Source organism: Echinops telfairi, unplaced genomic scaffold (assembly GCF_000313985.2).
Source record: "Echinops telfairi isolate 266 unplaced genomic scaffold, ASM31398v2 ScPeMD7_1713;HRSCAF=2227, whole genome shotgun sequence".
Taxonomy (NCBI): Eukaryota; Metazoa; Chordata; class Mammalia; order Afrosoricida; family Tenrecidae; genus Echinops; species Echinops telfairi.
In genome coordinates, this window is record NW_022105611.1 from 16037334 (window position 1) to 16059417 (window position 22084).

The following is a 22084-nucleotide window of genomic DNA, read 5'->3' on the forward strand; positions in this document are numbered from 1 at the left end:
ACGACTGAGCGCTTGCGGGGAGGTGTGACTGTCGCCAGTGAAGACTCTGCAGTTCCGCCTGTCAGTAGCGCTTAGGTTACTATTCTGGTGACTGCATTTTACCTGATGATGAGGGAAAGGGCATTCATTTTTCTAGTGACCCTGAGATTCACAGTACGATGCACACAAGCCATATTCCTCCCTGACCTACATGGCTTTCTAACCATCCCAGTGGGGAGAGCAGGGCTTCTAGGCCGAGAGCAGTTTTGCTGTGTGGAGATACCACTGCCTCTGTCACTGTGTTCCTGCCGCTCTTGCTCTCTGACCTGGGAATGCTTGTCTTTCAAGAGACTGGGATCAGAAGCTAGCACACCTGCGTCCTCCTGCCCCAGTACAGGTGGGGAGCTTGGGGAGGGCGGGGAAGGGACAGCTGGACGGGGTCAGGTGGGATCTAGGTGAGGAGGCTCTCCCCCATTCATTCACTATGGTAAGACTTTTCCTTCTGATGATGCCTGTTACCTGATCCCTTCGACACCTCGTGATCTCACAGGCTGGTGTGCTTCTTCCATGTGGGCTTTGTTGCTTCTGAGTTAGATGGCTGCTTGTTTACCTTCAAGCTTTTAAGACCCCAGACGTTATATATTTTGATAGCTGGGCACTATCAGCTTGGTATCTCCTTTTACTGCACCCCTGGATTGCTCTAGTGCCCCCCAGGGGTGCTATCAGCCACTTTGGGAAACAAACGATTTAGATCCTGAATCATGAGCTCCTCCCAGTGCCTTATTTCTCCTACTTTGGAGCTTGTCAGCTGTCTGGGGCTCAGCCTGCGGTGAATGAATGCCTAGTCAGTTATTTCTGTTTGTCATTCCAGGTGTTTCATTGCTGACTTGCCCCACCTACAGGACAGCTTTGTGGACAAACTTCTTGACCTTATGCCCCGACTCATGACATCCAAACCTTCAGAAGTGGTCAAAATCCTCCAGACCATGCTGCGACAGAGTACCTTCTTACACCTCCCTCTTCCAGAGCAGGTCAGGGTCCATGCTGCTTCTAGCCACACCTGTCTAGACAGCCCAAACTGCTCCCCACCCTGTTGGTCTTGTTTGCACCAGGTGGAGCAGCGGGGCCACGGCCCTCCCTTGGATTGGCTCTCGCATGTCCGTCCGTGAGATAAGAAGGACCGGCACCTTGATTTGTGGTCTGAGGATAACTTAAGAATGACATTTCTTACTATTTATAGATCCACAAAGCCTCAGCCACCATCATCGAACCAGCGGGCGAGTCAGACAACCCTTTACGATTTACATCTGGATTGGTGGTGGCCCTGGATGTGGACGCGACCCTGGAACACGTGCAAGATCCTCAGAGCACCGTGAAGGTCCAGGTCTGTAAGGCTCCAGCCCCCAAGGGGTTTCTAGGTGCCAACCCTGAGCGTTTAATGCTAGCATCACTGTAATCTCTGTCTGAGGGAGGGAGAGCGAGAAAGGAGATGAGCCTCGCTTGAAAAGAGCCTGCATTTAAATCCCAGCCCAACTACTGAGTGTGGCCTGGAGCCCCCGAGTTTACAAGGGCAGAGAGGACTTTAATTGGCATCTTATTGAAATGGTGGCATGCACCCACCAGCCTGTGGTCTTCGTGTATTCTGCATCATTGCATGTGGCGGCATGAGTCTGAAGAGCGACATATGGGCCAGTATGGGATGTATGGACTAGTATTGGACTTATGGCCTTGATCTGGACTGAGCTGGGATGTTTGCTTGATAGATAATTACTTCTTGATATAAAGTTCTCTCTTAAAAAAAAAAAAAAAGAAAGAAATGGTGGCATGCACTAAGGGTAGGGCCCTTTGTGCTTTCCTAATGTACGGATAATACCTGGTTCTTTCCAGGGCTACTAGCAAACTACAAGAAACAAGTTCTTTACAGTCTATGGTAGGGCAGCTGTGAACAAAATCTATGGGTAAGAAGCAGCAATCAGCAGGGAGCATTTCCCCCTTGAGTTAGATAGCTAGATTATGCACAGGTGAGAGGTGCCCACCGAGTCAATTCAGACAGCCACCATTCATCCCTTAGAGCACCTTGTCCGGTCACTCATTCTTCCACCCATCCACACTTCCATCCATCTGTGCACTTGTGTTTGCTGTGTTGTGGTTGTCAAGGCAAGCATGTTACGCTTCCTGCCTCTGGCATGCTCAGAATCTCACCGAGTGGTAGGCAGATGGACAGGCAGTCAGGGGCCAGTGATGAAGTTGCACAGGAAACAGTAAGAGGACAAAGGAGAGTCGTGTGGAGACTGAGCCAGGGAACGGCTTTGTGACAGTGCTTTTGTGTGGCTGGGGTCTGAATGGAGGACAAGCAGCAAGAGATCTGTAGAAAGGAGGTGTCCTCGGCAGAAAGTATGGGAGTAAAAGCAGGGGTGCAGCACTGGCAAGGAACACAACCAGAGGACATGCAAGGGAGCTAGCTCTTCTGGGGGAGACCCCGATGTATCAGACCCTGAAGCTGTCCCATTGTGGTCACAGGAGAGGAAATGGTTTCTGGCTTCCTCCCAGGAACTAGAAATCTTGAGACCCACAGAGACCTAATTTTGAGCTGCAGTCTTTGTCTGCTCTCCATCCTCGCTGCACTGGGAGATTACCTGAAAAGCATTAACAAGTACCGAGGCGCAGCTCTCCGCCTGCACCAGTTAAATCAGAATCCTTCACGCTGGTCCCAGGGGCGTCATGGCGGTTTGTTTTCAAGGGCTCGTAGGTGTAGCCAGCATTGAAATCCGCTGTTTCATGTGTCCTCAGAGAGTCCACCCACCCACATGAGTTGATGTGCTTACAGGCCGGTTCTGCAAGGGCCTTTTGATGGACAGATCCTCTCTGGCACTGACAGGTCCCAAAGGGCCACACTTTGGAGACGCTAGCAAGGGCCCCTAGGCATTCACTGCCCCCCTCCTGTGGGGTGGTTCTGTGGCCCCCCCACTTCTTGAGGACTTCCCCGCCTCAGCACAGTCTTCACTGCTGGGATGTAGTGAAGACGACTGAGCGCTTGCGGGGAGGTGTGACTGTCGCCAGTGAAGACTCTGCAGTTCCGCCTGTCAGTAGCGCTTAGGTTACTATTCTGGTGACTGCATTTTACCTGATGATGAGGGAAAGGGCATTCATTTTTCTAGTGACCCTGAGATTCACAGTACGATGCACACAAGCCATATTCCTCCCTGACCTACATGGCTTTCTAACCATCCCAGTGGGGAGAGCAGGGCTTCTAGGCCGAGAGCAGTTTTGCTGTGTGGAGATACCACTGCCTCTGTCACTGTGTTCCTGCCGCTCTTGCTCTCTGACCTGGGAATGCTTGTCTTTCAAGAGACTGGGATCAGAAGCTAGCACACCTGCGTCCTCCTGCCCCAGTACAGGTGGGGAGCTTGGGGAGGGCGGGGAAGGGACAGCTGGACGGGGTCAGGTGGGATCTAGGTGAGGAGGCAGGAGGGTCATCCTGGTTGCCGAGGTCACGTCTGGTTTCAGGATGAGCTTCCTGTGCTCACTGGCCCATGTGAGGGAGCTGAGGAAAGACCTCTGGCAGGGGAGGTCTGCATGGTGTGTGCAGACTCTTCAGTGAGCACTCTCTGTGGAAGGAACAGATCAGGATCTTCCATAATGTTTGTCATCTAGTGGAGAGAAGACGGGGTTCAACTTAGGTGGTTGGTGACGGAAGCTGGGCCGGCTAGGAATGGAACGGAGGGCGCTATCCTGGTGGGGTGGTTTCGAAGGCTTCTCATGGTCCCAAGTTAGGATTTTTATCTCTGCTTGTACCTAAAGGAGACCCTTGGCTCTGTTATCACTCACTCCCCACAAATGCCCAGCACACCTGGCAAACCCTGCTGAGGGGCGGGGCAGGCCCTTGGAGGTGTCTGCATGCAGGCCTCCCAGAGGCTCCGGCTCTGTGTTTCCTGCCTGTGTTGGTGTTCACAGCAAATGTCTTTTTCTCATTTTTGTCACCTCTTAGGTTTTATATCCTGATGGCCAGGCTCAGATAATCCACCCCAAGCCCGCAGACTTCCGGAATCCTGGCCCAGGGCGGCACCGGCTCATCACCCAAGTGTACCTCTCCCACACTGCCTGGACAGGTAGGCCTGGGTGGGGGCTGGGATCATGGCCACTGCTGTTTGAAAAGTATGTGGAGGAAGCAGGCCTCCCTGGAATTGAACTTGCTGTAAGGAGCTTGTAGTCCCTTCACTGAGCACCTTGGGACCACTTTCCTGTGTGGCTTGGCTTGCACAAGGAGCAGGGTTCTGCGGGAAGAAGCAGAGGGTTGTGTTTTTGTGAGGGCACACAAACATCAAAAGCCATCATCAAATTGTATCTTTAAATATGTGCAGTTTATTGAATGCTACATGTACAACAACATTATTTTCCCCAAATGAACAATCTTGTGAAAGAAAATGGCAAAAAAGATGAGCAATTTACAAGTGTAGAATCTTTAATAAATTCACATTTTAGAAGAAGATACATAGGACAGATACACAGGCTGGACAGCAGGAGACCCTTTTCTTGTCCCTGGTCTGCACGCTCCCTCTCTGAGTGTGTGAGCTCAACTTCAGAATGAAGGTGACCCTCAAGCGATAGGTAGTTGTGAAGAAAGCACACTGTGCTAGAAATAATGTACATATATACACAGACATATCTACATCGGATATACTCGAGCATAAACCGACCCGAACACCAGCCAAGACACCTAATTTTACCACAAAAACTGTGTAAAAAATGTGTTGAAAAACTTGACTTAGAAAATAACAACAAAAAAACCCGACTCTGTTTGTTTGTTTGTTTTTAAGCAAAAAGGAAGACATTTATTGGAGCCCATACGGGAAACCCTAGAGGGGCCCAGCATCCCCTACTGTGTAGGCATGCCCAGCAAAGGGTCACACCATTCACTGTCCCCCATGTCCTAGAGGGACTCCCCTTGAGCCGAGCCCCAAAGCCCCAGGACTGGCTGGGGGTGGGGACGCCCAACTCTGCTTATAAAGGAGTATATACGGCATATATTCTGTGTGCTGACCTGGGGCAGTGGAGCAGAGCATGCTCTCATTCTGGATGCGTCCTCTCTCTCCGCATCCACGACTTGCTGCCCTGAAGCCCCTCAGCAGCTTCCTGTCAGATGTTTCAGGCCGCCATTCAGACAGCGTTGAGTCACCTCGACCAGCTCTAAGCCCTCCACCCCACTGCTGAGTGGTGCAGTGCTTAAAGTGCTAAGCTGCTAATCACGAGGCTAGCAGTTCAGACTCAGTGGCCCTTCCCAGGGGGAAAGGTGTTGAAGTTGCTTCTGTAAGGCTTTATAGCCTTAGAAGCCCTCTGAGGTAGGGGCACGCTCTTCTTACTGGGTCACTGGAGTCGTGATGGATTCAGTAGCAATGGTTTGGGGTTGGACTCATTTTCCATGGATCTCTAGAGTCACTCACTGCCATTGAGTTGATTCTGACCCATATGGACCCTATAGGACAGGGTAGAAGTGCCCCTTTTGGGTTTCTTAGACTTTAACTCTTTTTTTAAATAGTTTTATTAGCACACAATCCACATACCATACAATTCAATAGTTAAGTCATATCTTGGAGAACTGTACAATGATTACCACAATCAGTTTTAGGCCCTTTTTGATGGTTAAATAACTTTAAAAATGAATGTATAATTACAATCCGTTCTAGTGCTCCCTACCACCTCCCACTTACATTGTTTGCCTCCCTCAGCCCCCTCACCCTCCATTTCTCCCACCCCACCCATACCTCGCCTATAAATCTCGCATCAGTTATTATCTCTATGAATCCATTCCTTCTGTGCTTCACAAACTGGAGAATCAATAGAAACAATAAAAAACAAACACAATAAAGTGGTAAGGATAAAGTCATAATAATATAAAGACAAAAATACAAATAATGAGTAAGAAAGACAGGACCACCATTAGTATTTCACAAAGAAGAAATTTTTGTCATGGAATAAACATGAAATACTTGCACCTAGAACAATTTCAGGTTGGTTCAAGAGGGAGAATTTCAACTCTTTCTGAGAGTTGAAACCTAGTTTTTCTCTTAAGAAGCAGCTGGTAGTTTCAAACTTCTGACCTTGTGATTAGCAGCCCAACATGTAACCACTATGCTACCAAGGCTCATAAAATGGAAGTAAGAACGTATAGCTCATAGTTGACAGTTTGTTCCAGTCATGAAGCGTAGACTGCATGGTTTGTCCTAGATGATCTTCTGTCTGTCTCTGTCTCTGTCCATTTCTCTTTCTCTCAGCAGCCCCTCCCTCTCACTTCCTCTGACAGCAGTAGCTTAGGTTGAACACCTTCTCACTACATGTCAGTAAGGGAAGGAAGGATGATCAGGCAGGAGTAAGTCCCCTGTCAACTCCTCTGGTCTTGTCAGGGTTGGTGCCTGAAGTACTATGAGAGCCAGGACAAGGGCTGTGGTGGTGGCCTGGGTTGTCAAAAGCTGTCTGGGACAGAAGAGATGCAGCTGACTCCTCGTGGCTGCCCTGATTCCACTCTGACTGGGAGATTCATCAGAGATGGTTCTAGTTTCACCCAGGCCCAGAGGCCTGGTCTGAGGAGATGCTGGGATGGGCTTGTAGACTTCTAGAGGTGACCTGGAAGAAGTCTGGAACTCCTGCTCTCCCTGGGTTCATTTAGATCCAGCCGGCCCTCATTCCTGCCCTCTGCTTTCTTCAGCCTTGGGCTCATCTTCCTCCCTTCCCTGCTTTTCTGTAGTGAAACCTAATGAAGGAGGCCATCCCAAGCGAGTACAGGGCCTGGGTGTTGTACCCACCCTTTGGAAGTCTCCTCTCCTCCTTTCTAAAAGAAAGATTAATTGCTTCAGCGTAGGAATGGAGCAGCCTGGCCTGCTCCTTGGAGCCTCTCTGAGCTGTGCCACTCTGTACAGATGGTGACAGTCTTTGGTTGGTGGTGTGGTGGGATGAGAGCTCTGTGGTGGCTCCTTGGCTGTAACCTTCCCGGGCCTCTGCTCTGTCCCTGTAGCATTTGCTACAGACTCCACTGCAGCTGTTTCTCCTCAGCTAACTGGTCGACAGCTCGAGGGAGGACTCTTTCTAGCCTGTGGCCTGTCACATGCAGACTGTAGAAGTAACAACAGGTTTTCTGACATAATGTTAGGTTCGTGTGCATGAGTGAGGATGTTTGTGGCAGAACCATTTCCTACGTGAAGGCTTTTCCTCCACGAGGAAAGCTGCGTGTGTGGTGCATGCAGACTTGATGAAGACTGGGCTCCCCTGCACAGGAAGTACCCAGCTGTCTGTGGCTCGGTGGCCCTCTTTGCTGCAAGGTCATAAGGGCTCTGTGGACGGAGGGGTGGCTCTGAGCCACAGGAACCCACGAAAACCAAAGCAGCCTCCCGCCAGCCTCACAGGCTGCACTCTGGGTGCATGTCACGTTTGGTGTGGGTGAGGGCGGGATGCAGGCCGGTCAACCAATATTCTTGAAGCTTTCTCTTTGATACTGCTTGTACCGACCTTTTACTCCCATTTCTAGCAGTTCCCCATCATAACGACTTTCTCCTGTGTCTCTTCCAGAGCCATGCCAAGTGGAGGTGCGGCTGCTGCTGGCCTACAACACCACTGCACGCATCCCCAAGTCCCCTTGGGTGGAGGGCGGTGAGCTGTCCTCGCAGGTTGAAACCAGCATCGAGGGCACCATCCCCTTCAGCAAGCCTGTCAAAGTTTACATCCTGCCCAAGCCCGCCAGGCGCTGAGCCCTCGCTGCCTCCCCAGCTATGGCCAGGAGGGCCCTTACTTCGTCAGTGTCGGACTGAGCCGGGAGGCTGGAGCACCATCACCCCCACCCCCACCGTCACCCCCGGAAATGACGTGTAGGCACCAGAAGCTCATGACCCTCAGAGTCGCATTGGGTATCAAACAAAGGGTACATTATTTTCATTAAAAAAAGCACAGCCAAACAAAAACCAACCCTCACGTCTCTCTTTAAATATATATATATATATATATACACACACACATATATATATATAAATGTGAGAAAACACCCTGTTGTTTCCGTTCCTGGTCCTTGGAACACATTTGTGTGGTCTCAGGTTCAGCGTTTATACTCCATGCGCACATTGCTCAGGTGGGAGACCCAAAGCTGCCTTGAATGGCGGGCTGGTCTTTTGACCACTACCTTGTTTTGTGGGGCGAGGTCTGTTTGCCACGGCCATTTCCACAGCGGCTTTCCCAGCTGTGCTCGGTCACCACTGACAGGCCTCTCTCCCTGGCGCAGGCCGAACTGGCCAGGCCAAGACCAGGCTGGAGAGCCAGCACGTGCATCATCTTCATCCCTGCGGGGAGTTCTGTGTCCTGCCCGTGCCCTTAGACCTACTATGGCTGTCAGATACATCAGGAGAGTTCATGTACTGAAAATGAAATCAGGATTATGGGAAAGAGGAATCCAGCATCAGGGGAAATCCAGCATCATTCTCTGATGACTGCCTGTGTGAATTAGAGCCTGTAATGTCGTCACAGTCGATTCTCACCAGGCGTTACTGTGGTGGGGGGTGCGCTACGTGCTTTACTCATTAATCCTCACAAGCAGGTGAGGCAGGAGCTGTGCTTACCTCCCTTTTTTCTAGGTGAAGAAGGCGAGGACTCGAGGGTCGGACTGGAGGGAGACAGTATACCACTGCCTGTGAGCCAGTTCTGACTCATGGAGGCCTCTATAGGGCTTCCGAGGCTGTGCCTCTACCTGGGGACAGATCACCCCTTCTCCCACACATCAGCTGGTGGGTTTGAACCATTCACCTTGAGGCTGACAGTCTTGGGCCTAGCTAACTGCCATCAGGGCTCCCTTGATAGAACTATAGTAAGCAGTGAACCATGCATGCCCTCGGGCACTTCCAACTGCCTGGGCTTCATGGGCCTCAAGGGAAGTGAATGGAAAGAGCTCTCAACCCTTCACTGTCTCTCCGACTCATTTTCCTCACCTGTCAACTAGAAAGCCGCTAGACATCAAGGGCTGTTGAATGAAAATCATGCAGCTATTCAGAGATGGAGCTAAAATTTGAATTCAGGCAAGTTCCACTTCTGGCTTAATGTGCTGACTGTGGGCCCAACAGAATGGCCTGTCTTTCTGTGACTTGACTCAGCTCAGCTCTCAACCGCCTGTGAAGAGGTTCTGCTATGATCTTCAGTTTACAGATTGGTAACGAGCTCACTCACTTGAGCTGAGATTTGACTCTGGTGCACTTTGGCTCTGGGAGGCCCGATGCTCTCCATGGACCAAGGAGGAGAGCTAGCTCCAGGAACTCATTCTAACAGCCTTTCCTGTTTTGCACGTCTGGAGCTTGGCCGTCCTCACCAGGCATCCTGTGAGTGAGGTGCCTGCTTTGGAGGGAAACAGTGAAGCCTGGCTGGATCATATCCAGCTAACTAGTGACGATTGCCGTGTGGGAGCTTCTGCGAACACCCACGGCTGCGCACAGCCCAGCATGCTCTAGCTGCAGAAGCTTCGAGCATCTGCTGCGCACTTTTCAGCTATAGGTCATCCCCATTTCACAGGTGAGCAAACAGGCCTCAAGAGAACAACCTCTCCTAAGGCACAGCGCCGACTTGAGCCTGGGTCTTCACATCCAAATTCGTGTTTCTTATTCCAAAGGTGCAAATAGACTGAAGGACTGGTTTTGACGGTTTAATTTTTTTTTTTGCTGTTGAGAATGTACACAATGCACCCTAATTTGACAATTTCCATATGTACAATGCAGGAACAGTGATTACATCGTTTTTATATTGTGTAACAATTCTCGCCCACCTGAATTCCTCTCCCAGGAGCAGAAACTCATCTCCTGAATTTGACTGATCTTTCAGCTTTATGTTGTCAGTTTGCGTCGAAATAGATCTTGAACGAGCACAGTGCTGAAGGCAGGTATTTTGTCTAAGAAGACATTTCGTGGAAGCTGTGTGTCACAGCTACCTGGTGGTGGCAGAAGAAATGCGCACGCAGGTGCACGGCTTTAACCAACAAAATGAGTCTCAGCGTAGGCGTCTGGAGTCCACCCTCAGGGGCTTGTAAGTTCTCGAGGAAGCGTTCTTTGTTGGCTGTGGGGGGACGTCCACTCTATGGGTCCTCGGAGATCGTTCCATATCTTGGCATCAACACAGGTCTTCACACTCCGTTCTCCTCTTCCTTCTCATAAAAGGTGATGGAGGTTCCCGTCAGAACCTCTCCGCCACTGCCCCGAACTCTGACTGAGTAAGGCTGCTCCGTACCACTCTGCTCCCCTGGGACTGATTGGCTGGTCACATCAGATCACGTCACGAGGGTGATTTTATCATTACATAACTGCTGAGACTCCTGGGGTGGATGGAATTGGATCCTGTTTGGATTAGGAGCCAGGATCCTCCTTGCTGGTTGTGTTTGAGCAGAGGTTGAAGGAGCTCCTGATCTTTTGCTGGGAAATAAACCAAGCATCAGGTAAGGGAAAACTAGGACTTTTCAAGTTCCTTTCTACCCTGACAGGCTCAGCTGCTGGGAAATGTAAACAACTTCTCTGTATCTCACCCCACATTTTTTTCACAAGTGACCAAAAAGACCTTAAGTAGGCCGGGAAGGAGCATAAAGTTCACCAGCATCACTCCATTTTAAAAGTGAAGGCACAATTCCACAGAGACAATGAGTGGCGTAGCTGGGGCTGGGACAGGGGCCTCGTGTTCCTAGTCCAGGGATTTTCATTACAGGCCTATTGTTCTGTCCTTGTAAATGGTCTACCACGAAGCCTGTGTATCACATTAGACTCCTTCCTCTTCCCTCATAAAACCAGCCACCGGGTCCTGGAGCTGCTTACCCTAATGTGCTTTGTTCTAGGTCGGGCCTCCTCTTACAGGCACTGCTTCTGTCCTGAGTCAGGCCGCCATCACCCCAAAGTGTATCCTAGCTCAAACCGTGTACCCCCCAGTCCATCCTCACGCAGCTGTCAGAGCGACTTTTCTTAAACCCAACTCTGATCATGCCTTTTCCTTAAGTCACTCACCACTGGTCTCATGCCTGTACTGACCGCCATGTCTGAAATTGTCCCTGTTCTACCACTATCTAGAATTATCTATGCTTCCCATACTCACCATGATCGCTCACCTCTAGCCTTTGGGCCTCATCAGCCCTGAAATAAACTGCAGATTAGCTCTTAGGTTTTTTACCCCTCTCAGGACTTGGCCTCATTCTAGAACCTATCTGTGTCTCCCCTGGGCTTGATGCATTGCCTTTATGTTCTCATGGCCACCTATGCATTTTCAAATGGAGAATTATCATGCATTGCAAGTTCTCAAATGTAAGAAAACCTCTAATGGGGGGCAGGAAAAGTAAAAAAGGAAAGTGGCCCGGAGAATAGAGACTGAAGAACCAGAGAGCACATTTCACTGCTGGAAGGACAGTTGCTTCTTTGGTTTGACTCCATTGTTCATTGTAGCTAAGTGTAGGCAAGAGCCCTGGTGGAGTTGTTGGTTACTTGAGCTGCTAACTGCGAGGTCAGCGGTTCAAGCTCACCCGCCACTCTGATGGAGAAAGAGAATGCTTTCTGCTCCAATATTTGCAGCCTCAGACCCCCCCTCCCCCCAGGGGCAGTTCAACCCTGTCCTCTAGCTTTGTTATGAGCCGCAACGGACTGAGCAGGAATAGGTCGGCAAGTGTGCACACACAACCTGGTGGGATCCGAGTTTCCAGTTATTTCCAGAAATCTGATTTTCACGTTTTAATCTTCTGGAGAGAAGGCAAATGTTAAAATCATTTTGAGAAGCAACCCATATCTTCAGTAGGATTTGGGCCAGCCTGCAGTTTCTCCATCGTGTGGTCACAGGTCTAGTTCATCCAGCCAAGCAGCGAGCACCTCCGGTCCCAATGCCTTTGTCCTGTCTCCAGCCCCACTCCTGGTGTGTGGCAGTGACACCATCTCCTGCCAAACTGCCAAGGGGTGAAGTCTAGCCTGTCAATCAGGTCATAGCCAATGAGGCATCTGTGTGGGCATGTCCTTCTCTGGAGGATTTTGGGAACTTCTGCCTTCCGCCCTGGAGATGGGACACACACTGTCTTTCTGCTGACAAGCCATATGGAGACCCCTGATGGAACCAGAGCCCTGGAGCTGGAGGAGCCACATGGAGACTTAGTTGCTTCACCACCACTGCATCCACAAGACTTTCCACCTGCTGGCCTGTGATCTTCCTGCATTTGGCGTTATTGCATGTGTTACGTGAGTCTGAAGAGGAAATTACAGACTGGTATGGGACATATGGGCTAATATCGGACTATGGACTTGATCTGGACTGGGTTGGGATGTTTTCTTTATATACAATCACTCTGATCGAAAGTTCTCTATTATACACATATGAGTGTCTCTGGATTTGTTTCTCTTGTCCACTTGGACTAACACATGGCATGGCCTGGCCAATGCAAAAATAAATGAGGACTAGGGTGAACTCAGTGCCACTCTGTTCAAGACCTGTTCCCTATGAGTCAACTCCAGCTCGGAGGCTCTGAAGGACAGAGTAGAAATGCCCTGCAGTGTTGTAGGCTGCAGGACTTCACAAAGCAGACCACTCCATCGTTCGCCTCTGGAGTGGCTGGAGAGCTCCAAGGTGGACCTTCCTGTGAGCAGACCGGCCTTCTCCCACTGTGACAGTCGACCTGCAAAGGGAAGCCCTGTGTTTCCTTTATTAATATTTGGGTTCGACGTAACTGACTTCAAACAATGATGGAGCAGAAAGGCACGTGCCCAGCACTGGTCAGACTTCTTGTCTTCAAACCACTCAAGCTATATGTTAAGTGGGCAGAGTGAGAGCTGTGCTTACCTACAAACACAAAAAGACCCAAACGTTTCGTAATTAAGTCATAGGACTAAGAGTGGTGTCATGGGAGAATAGCAGTCTCTCCAGGTTCTGAAAGTTTATAGCACGGGCCAGTTTACAGCACCAGTTCAGGAGGGTCTATTTTATTATCAGGATCAACTCAAATTTTAATAACTTCACTGCCAAATGCTCTGTCTTGAAGAGGTGTGGATTAAATTCTCTTGGATGTGGTGACAATTCACTTAGGAACAGTGATTACACCCACACCTAACACACCACCCACTGGAGCTCTCTCCCATCACATCTGACACATAGAGACACAGAAATGGGCTGTGTCAGCAGTGTGGATCTCGGTCTCATGAACTGTCCCTCCTAACTGTACTGTGGCCAGGCTTTTAGGGTGCGCTGAGCCACAGACACCAGCCACCACCCTCACCCCCACCCTCCAATTCCTTTCCCGGGTGTCAGGCCTGTGGAGATCTTATTCCCATGGAGCAGGGTGGTCACAGGTGGCAGAAAGCAATCAAGGTTGCCTCTGGGGTTTTGCCAGCAAGCTCTACTTGCTGGGTGAACTTGGGGAAATCACGTCACACTGGATCAGCTTGTCGTTTCTTCCCAGACCACACCTGAAGCTGCTGTCCAGTTGAATGGACTGACTCCCCTTAGGTCAGAAACTCCAGTGGGCCAATCAAGTGGCGGGGGTATCATGTGGAGCAAAAATCAGCCTTCTGGGGCTGCTGCTTCAATAAGGGTAGGACTGGAGCAATTTTAGGTAGCCAGGACTATGACAAACATGTCTCAGAAATGTCTAGTTAGAGAGTTGCCAAGGAAATGTTTGCTGAATGATGAACATTTCAATCCTTCAGATGTAGCAAAATGTCATCTAAGGGCCGTGTCCTTACTGGGGTCTTCCCTAATTTTCCTTCCACCTTGGTTGGATAAGCTCATCCATCCTTTGTGCCCATAGTGAACCCTGTTATGATTCTTAATGCAGTGAATCATTACTGTTCATTTTTCTGTCTTTCCCACAGCAGCGCTTGGGGGCAGGAACTATCACCTGTTCATCCCAGTACCTTCAGGGCCCGGCAATAAGCAGCCATTAGGCCTTTGTACATGGACATCGAGGAGGACTAGTGAACAGAGGAGAGAATGCATAGATAGTTCTTTGGACACTAACACTAAATATATGAGATAATAAGTTGCTGCAGCATTAAGGGCCAGAAATTAAAACAAGCTGGGTTGTACAGCAGCCCCGTTAATAGACAATGACATAGGGACTTCAATTTATAAAGTCCTTGCTACATGCCAGGCAGGGTACTAGGGCTTTGTACAAATTACCTCATTTATTGTCTACCACGACCCCAGGTACTAATATCCCTGTTAATAACTCAAAACTCACTGCAATCAAGTTGATGCTGACTCATGGTGATCCTATAGGACAGACTGGAATTGCCCCTGTGAGGTTTTGAGACTACCTCTTTCTGGGAGTAGAAAGTCCCATCTTTCTCCTGAGGAACGGCTTGAACTGCTGACCTTTCAGTTAGCAGCCCAAAGCATAACCACTGTGCCACCAGGGCTCCTCCATCATCCCGATTAGTAAACAGGAAAGCGAGACTCTGGGCGATTCAACAAATGCCCAGCCAGTGAGTGGCCTAGAGCTGCGGATCCTAGTGAAGGCTATTTGGCACCAAAAACTCCACTCTTTACAGGAGAAAGACAAAGGTGGTGCCGAGAACATTAGTGTATTCCAAAGCTTCACAAAGGTCACCTGGGTACTACATAGAACACATCTGGGCCTGCAGGAACCTTCAAAGGGTTTCTAGTCCAATTCCATCCTTTTACAGTGGAGGGCCTGAGGCTCCTCCCATTGTGACCTCACGTCTGCTCCTGTGTTTCATTCAGGCTCTGCTCACATGTCATCGCACAGAGAAAGACCTTCCCTGGCTGTGTAGGTCAAACAGTCTTCCAACACGTGCCGTGCCACACCCCCCAATAATACTTTAAAACATCCTATTTATTTGTTTACTTGTTTATTTCCCCCACTAGAATATGTTTCAGGAGGGCAAACATGGATTGCTCTGCCTCTGGGGCGCAGCAGTGCCTGGCATATGAAGTCCATAATAAATATACTGGTTGAGTGGATGGCTATACATTCCAAAGCTTTCATTGCAACAGACTTTTAAGGCATTACAACTTTTCTCAAAAAACAAATAACTTTTCTTCAGCCTTCAAGACAGAACGCTTCCTTTATTTATTTATTTATTTATTTTTGCTTCCTTTATTTTTACCATTTAATTCCTCGTGCTTCCAGCCTAACACAGCATCATTATTGTTATTATTATTAGTCAACATCTGTCTCCTCGCCTGATGCCCAGATACCCCAAGGACAGGGACTTGCCTCAGTCGTGTGTATCCCCAAAGCCCCAGAGCCTAGTGTAGGACCGGACGTGAAACAGGTGTCCAGAAATGCTCGTGGAAGGCTGGTGTGGAGAGCGGTAAGAGGGAGGGTCACAGGCTGCTGGCTTAGTGCTTTATTCTCCTCTGGAGGCTTGGTCAGCAGGTGGAGTGGAACACGCCCCCCACCCTGACTCCCTGGGCAGCCAAGGCATTGTACTCTTTCACCGCCTGCTCCGTCTGCAGGGCCCGCACGTGGATGCCTTGCTTCTCCAGGTATTCCACAGTGGATGGGGGCACCTGGGAAAGAGTTTCAGAAAGCGATGAGTCCAATCGGGGAAACCCCACCCCACTCCTGCCCCAGGCCCTTTTCTCCTGCCAGTAGATGTGCGAGTATAAAATTAGACGGTGACAGCAGTCACTCTTCAGTCACCCAGCATGCCACCGTCCAGAGCGCCCCAAGGAATGAAGAAGGCCAGGAAGTTGACAGAGTGTCATCCAGGCATAAAGCTCGGGTGAAAAGGGAAAGGCAGGGCTGCTGGAGGCAGGCAGCCTTGCGGTCCAGACTGCAGCGCGACCTTGGGTAAGTGAGGTCAATTCTCTGAGCCTCCGCTGCCAGGGCTGTCACTTAGGGAGGAACATACCCAGCCCACAGGCGTGCGAAGGGAACTCAGTGAGCCAAGGCTTATACCAGGTCTAGCCTGGTAAAGAGCCTTAGGGGACATTAAATATTACAAACTGGGTAGCCTGTGTTTACATTCTAACTTTGCCTCGTAGCCACCTTGGGCCAGTTATTTAAAGTCTTCAGCCCCCACTTCCTTACCTGTACATTGCGGATAGAACTACATCCCAGGTTGCTGGGGGGATGAAATGAACGCAGGGAGGTAGACTCCAGACCACTCAAAAAAACCACTCTGCTCCGGTCATGGGTCACCATTTAACTACCTTTGCAGATATATCAATATCTGAAATGACGGCCTCCCTTTTTCTTATCTATGAGGGGATGAACCTTATTTGTCTCACTTGTCTCCATGTCCCAAGTGCTGAGAATAGTGTCTGATCTTTAGAAGGTACTCCCTTAAAAGGTTTGTGAATTAATTAACACAGGGTCCTCCATTTTAATGGAAAAATAACCAGTTAAAACTAAAATATATAAATAAATAAAAGGCATCTTTATCAGTAGGGAACTGGATTTTTGGCTAGCTATACAAAAAGGGGGCTCTGGTGGCAGAGTGTGTCACGCATTGAGCTGCTAACCACAAGGTCGGTGGTTCTAAACCACCAGCCGCTCTGTGTGGTAGAAAGATGAGGCCAGCTGCTCCTGTGAAGACTTACAGTCTTGGAAACTCACAAGGCACTTCTACTCTGTCATATAGGGTCATTATGAGTTGGAATTGACTTGATGGCAGTGAGTTTTTGAGATACTAAGGGAAGAATCTCTATATACTTATGTGGTAGTTATATCATCTGTTGTCATTTTGAGACTTAAGAGTGAAGGGGTGGAGTTTAGCCTGTCAATCAGGTCGCAGCTTGATGACCTCATTTGGAGGTATTACAGAGATTAATATCTTGCAGGAGGAGGGATACATGCTCACTCTCTGACAGACATTACTGACAATGAGCCTGATGGAGTTACACTGATGCAGCCAGAGCCCTAGGAGCTGGAGGAGCCACATGGAGACCCCTGCCAGCACTGAGACGCTTCTACTGCCACTGGATCCAAATGACTTTCCACCTAGTGGCCTGTGATCTTCCTGAATTCGGCATTATTGCATGGCTGTGTGAGTCTAAAGAGGAATTTATAGGTTAATATTGGACATATGAACTAATATTGGACTTATGGACCTGATCTAGACTGGGATGGGATGTTTTCTTAATATACAATTGCTCGTTCTTTTATATAAAACTCTTTTTTATAAACACATGAGCGTCTATAATTTTGTTTCTCTAGTCTACCCAGACTAACATAACTTATGTAGAAGGTTGCCCATAATATAATAAGCAAAAAAACTTACAGAAGAATGCAGAATATGATCCAATTTATGTAAAAAGGTATACGCATGTATATATGTGTGTGTACCTATTTGTTGATGTCTACAAGGAGAATTGGAGCAGAATATACAAAATGTGGAGACCGGGGGAGGGGAAGTCTTTCACTTTTTTACTCCTACATTTCTGCACTGTTAGGTATCTTACAAATGAGCATATTTTACTTTTGTTAATTAAAAAGCTCTATTTTTCCCTGAAAGTGGGGGTGGGGAGACCTAGAACTTGATTATACTTAAGAAAAGAAAAAGTACTATAAAAAGTAAAACCCTACAAGTATAGCTGATAATAGGCCTTGAGAAATGAGCCCTCCAGACTGGAGATATTCCTGAGCCACAGAACGACACTGCCCCCCTCCCTCCCCAGGTTACCCAGCGAGAGGAGAGCCTAGCTCTGAGCAGGCACAGTAGTGGCGCAGCCATGATTCCATTCTGGCTGAGCCATGGGCTGAGCACACTGAGTGCAGGCCATGTAGAGGTGGATCCCTGCGAAGGCCATGTATCTATGGAAAGGTCTAAGAGCGCATCAGCTGTCATGAGAACGCTGTGCACATGGATACCTACCTTCAAGGCCTCACTCATCCCTCGGCCAATCACGAGAGTCTGCACACCCTTCTTGGCAACTTCCTCCACATCCGCAGGCTGCACCCCAGGAGAATGCTGGATGTGGAACGAGAACACACACCAGGGACCTGTCAGCTTTTTTTGGCCACAGGCATTCTTGCGAAATTCATTCAAGAAAGAGTTACTGAAGTTTATTTTGTGGCAAGCATTGTTCTGGGCCTTAGGAATGCCAGAGAAGACACAGGGCTGCTCTTAAAGAGTTTCAAGTCTAATGTGAAGTGTAAAAAATGAATAATATGGAAATGTAACTGTTTTACAGGTGCTGTGAGAGGTAGGCTCAGGTTTTGTCAGAGTACAGAGAAAGTCACCCAGTTCAGACTTATGTGTGGGGGGGGGGGTCGGGACAGAGCAGGGGGAGATGGGTGATGGGAAGGCATCCAGAGGAGCTGGCATTTAAGCAAAGACCTAAAAACCCCTCTTAAGAAGAATGGAATGGAATTCCGGAGCCTTTCATTGTGCTCATGTGGAACTTGTACATGAATCAAGAGGCAGATGTGTGAATAGAAGAAGGGAATCCTGCATGGTTTAAAATCAGGAAAGGTGTGTGTCAGGGCTGTATCCTCTCACCATACTTGTTCAATCTCTATGCTGAGCAAATCCTCACAGGAGCTGGGTTATATGAAGAAGAGTGCAGCACCAGGATTGGAGGAAGGCTTATTAACCTGTGATATGCAGATGACACAATCTTGCTTGCTGAAAGTAAGGAGGACTTGAAGCAGTTGCTGATGAAGATCAAGGATCATAGCCTTCAGTGTGGATTAGAACTCAATAAGAGGAAGACCAAAATCCTCACAACTGGACCAATAGGTAACATCAGGATAAATGGAGAAAAGGTGAAGTTGTCAAGGATTTTGTCTCCCTTGGAACCATATTCAATGCTCATAGAAGCAGCAGTCATGAGATGAAAATACATATTGCAGTAGGTCAATCTGCTGCACAAGACCTCTTTAGAGTATTGAAAAGCAAGGATGTTACTTTGAGGGCTAAGATACACCCGATCCAAGCCATGGCATCTCCATTGCACCATATATGCATGTGAAAGTGGGACGCTGAAGAAGGAAGACCGCAGATGAATAGACGCATTCCAACTGTGGTGCCGAAGAAGAATAGTCTAAGTGCTACAGGCTGCTAAAAGGACAAACCAATCTGTGTTGGAAGAAGTAGGGCCAGAGTGCTCCTTTGAGACAAGGATGGCAAGACTCCGTCGTACATACTTGGGACATATTTTCAGGAGAAGGACATCATGCTTGGTAAAGTGGAAGGGCTCGGAAAAAGAAGCAGGCCCTCATGGAGACGGACTGACACGGTGCCTGCATCAATGGCCTCGGGCACGGGGACGTTGTGAGGGTGGCACAGAACTGGGCAGTGTTCATTCTGTTGTGCTTAGGGTCCCTATGGATCGGAGCGGACTCGATGGCACCTAACAACAACAACAAGAAGCCCTGGTGGCACACAGGGCTATAAGATAAGCTGCTACCCAAAAGGATGTTAAGCTATTATTTTCCTCCTTTTGTGAATCCTTGATCAATTATATATTGTTATTTCATATCTTATACTGTCCGTTGTCTCCCTTCACCCACCTTTCATTCATCCCCCTGGGGTGGGGGCTATACATCCAACTTTGTGATTGGTTCCCCCTTTCTCCCCTCCTCCCCTTGTCCCCCTACTCTCATGATGTCACTGCTTCCACTACTGTTCCTGAGGGTTTATCTGTCCTGTACCAATGTGTGTACTCAGGTCTAGCTGGATTTGTAAGGTAGAACTGGGTCATGGTAGTGGGGGCGAAGAAGCATCTAGGAACTAGAGGGGTGATGTGTGTTTCGTCGGTTGAATTGTCCCTTCCTTGTGACCCTTCAGTGAAGGATGTCCAATTATCTACATATGGACTTTGGGTCTCCACTACAACCCCACTCTTTCACATTGACATTATTGTTTGTTTTGTATCTTTTGATACCTGATCCTGTTGATACCTCATGATCACAAAGGCTTGTGTGTTTTTTCCATGTGGTTTTTTCCATTTGCTTCCCAAGAGATGTCTCTTTAAAGTAGAGTTGACTGTAATGATGTGGATGCAGCAAAGCTTCATATGCTGACGGGGCAGGACTCAAAATGAGAGGAAACAGCTACAAATATCTATTGTGAGATGAATTGATACAGTGTTATAACAATGGGCTCAAACATAATCACATTCTTTGTAACTCCCATTAAACAACTTTTTTTCCTGAGGAGTCTTGGCAAGAGATGGTGAAGATGTTAAAAGAACATATGATTCAGTTGTGATTGATTGCTAATAGGGTTAATTGTGATTGTAAAAACTTGGAACTCTAACCATGTGGTTGGCCAGTTTTCTATACTCCTGGGTTTAAAATGAGTCATCTCAGAAGCAGGATGGGGGTTTCACCACCTCCAAGAAAGAAAAGCCAAGAGTAGGGTGTGTCCTTTGCATCCTGAGATCCCTGTGCACTGAATCTCCTCAATCTAGGGACAGAAAGCTGAGACACCAGAGAAGCAGCAAGAGGACCAAGAACCAGAAAATGAGACAGAGTGGTGAATTCCTAGTCCATAGAGTGAGTAAGGCTACTGTTAGGCAGAAGAATTTGTGGAGTGGGGTGCCTTGAGACACTTAATTGGGGGAGTTGGGTTTGCTGATCCATTGGGCTAGAGAACTAGGCATGTTGAGGCAGAAGCTTATGGTGGAGTGGGGTGCCCTGTAGACCTTTATCAGGAGACCTAAAAGGAGCCAAATGTCTGAGAGGCCTTGGACCAGAGAGAGGCCTGACCAAAAAACTGTGTCTTGAGCATTTCTGATCCTGAACTGTAACTTGTTAACTTCCCTAATAGACCTCATAATCGTGAGTATGGGCTGTGAGTTCTGTGTGGCTATTCCAGTGCATTATCAAGTCCAGCTGAGAGGCAGACAGTGCTCTGGGAGGGGTCAGCTGGAGTCAGAATTGCTAAAGGATGAAAGAGGATGGAAGTCGGTTTGACCTCTGCCTCATAGGGATTGTTTTTGGGCTGAAGAGTTTAACTCTCTTTCATCCATGTGAAGTCAGAAGGTCAGATCCTGCTGCTTACATACACACAGACACAAAAACAATTGAGTTACTCTTTTTCCCTTCCCTTTCTCTCTTATTTCTGGTTACCATCACATTGTTTTGTTTTTCTTTTGTTTGTAAACCTTTTAACAATAGTGGTCTCATAGGAAATTTATCCTTTTGTGATTGACTTGTTTCACTCACTATAATGTTCTCCAAATTCATCCATGTTATGAGATGTTCTGTGTGATCACTGTTATTCTTTATTGTTGCAGAGCAGTCCACTGTGTGTATGTACCAGAGTTTGTTTATCCATCTTATTCAATGATGGGCACACTTAGGTTGCTCCCATCTTCTTGCTGTTCTATTGCTGGGATGAATATGGGTGTTTGGTGTGCATATGTCGATTTGTGCCACAGCTCCTATTTCTTTCAGATATATTTGAGAGGGCTTCACAATTTTTGTGGGGTTAAAAAAGGGTGAAAACGTTGACTTGTATCTATACTGAAATCATCAGTAGACAATTTAAGTGCTCTTGGCAAACAAGGTCGTGCTGTCTGCATATCTCAGGTTGTTCATAAGTCTTCCTCCAATCCTGAAGCCATGTGCCCGGCACAGTCCAGCGTTGCAGGTTAGCTGCTCAGCATACAGGTTGAACAGGTATGGGGAAAGGCTCTAACCCTAACACATACCTTTCCAGAATTTAAACCATGCATAATCAAATGACTACCTGTTGGTCTGTTTACAAGTTATACGTGAGCATAATTAAGTGTTCTAGAATTTGAATTTTTTACAATTTTATCAAAGTTTGTTATGATTTCAATTATCAAATGCTTTTGCATAGTCAGTAACACAAGTAAACACCTTTCTGATTGTTTCTGCTTTCAGCCAATCAACATCCATCTGACATTGCAGTTAGACCCCTTACTACATGTCCTCTTTGAATCTGCCTGGAATTTCTAGCAGATGTCTGTCTATAAACGGCTGCACCCATTGTAAAGTTAACTTCCAAAAAAAAGTTATCTTGAGCAAAATTTACTTGGATTGTATGTAATAGGAATGGTATTATTTGATAATTTTTGCATTCTGCTGGGTCTCCTTTCTTTGGAATGGGCAGAGATATGGATCTCTTCTTGTAGACTGGCCAGGGAGCTGTTGTCCAAATTTCTTGTCATACACTTGTGAGTTCCTCCAACA

General features: G+C 48.0%; 2 protein-coding genes across 3 annotated transcripts in view; one reads left to right on the top strand and one right to left on the bottom strand.

Annotated features, from left to right (window-relative positions):
• Positions 1-7928, top strand: part of INTS4 (integrator complex subunit 4) — a 108765-nt gene extending 100837 nt beyond the window's left edge. The window contains exons 20-23 of the mRNA XM_004708938.2: positions 851-1010; positions 1220-1363; positions 3968-4088; positions 7540-7928. Of these exons, the coding sequence (XP_004708995.1) occupies positions 851-1010; positions 1220-1363; positions 3968-4088; positions 7540-7718 (604 nt within the window). The 3' untranslated portion in view covers positions 7719-7928. The remainder of the gene's footprint in view (positions 1-850; positions 1011-1219; positions 1364-3967; positions 4089-7539) is intronic.
• A 7377-nt stretch (positions 7929-15305) lies between these two features.
• Positions 15306-22084, bottom strand: part of AAMDC (adipogenesis associated Mth938 domain containing) — a 30688-nt gene continuing 23909 nt past the window's right edge. For both annotated transcript variants that reach the window (XM_045293220.1, XM_004708850.2), the window contains exons 3-4: positions 17793-17888; positions 15306-15483 (exon numbers count right to left, since the gene is read on the bottom strand). In XM_045293220.1, coding sequence (XP_045149155.1) covers positions 15343-15483; positions 17793-17888 — 237 coding nt within the window. In that variant the 3' untranslated portion in view covers positions 15306-15342. The remainder of the gene's footprint in view (positions 15484-17792; positions 17889-22084) is intronic.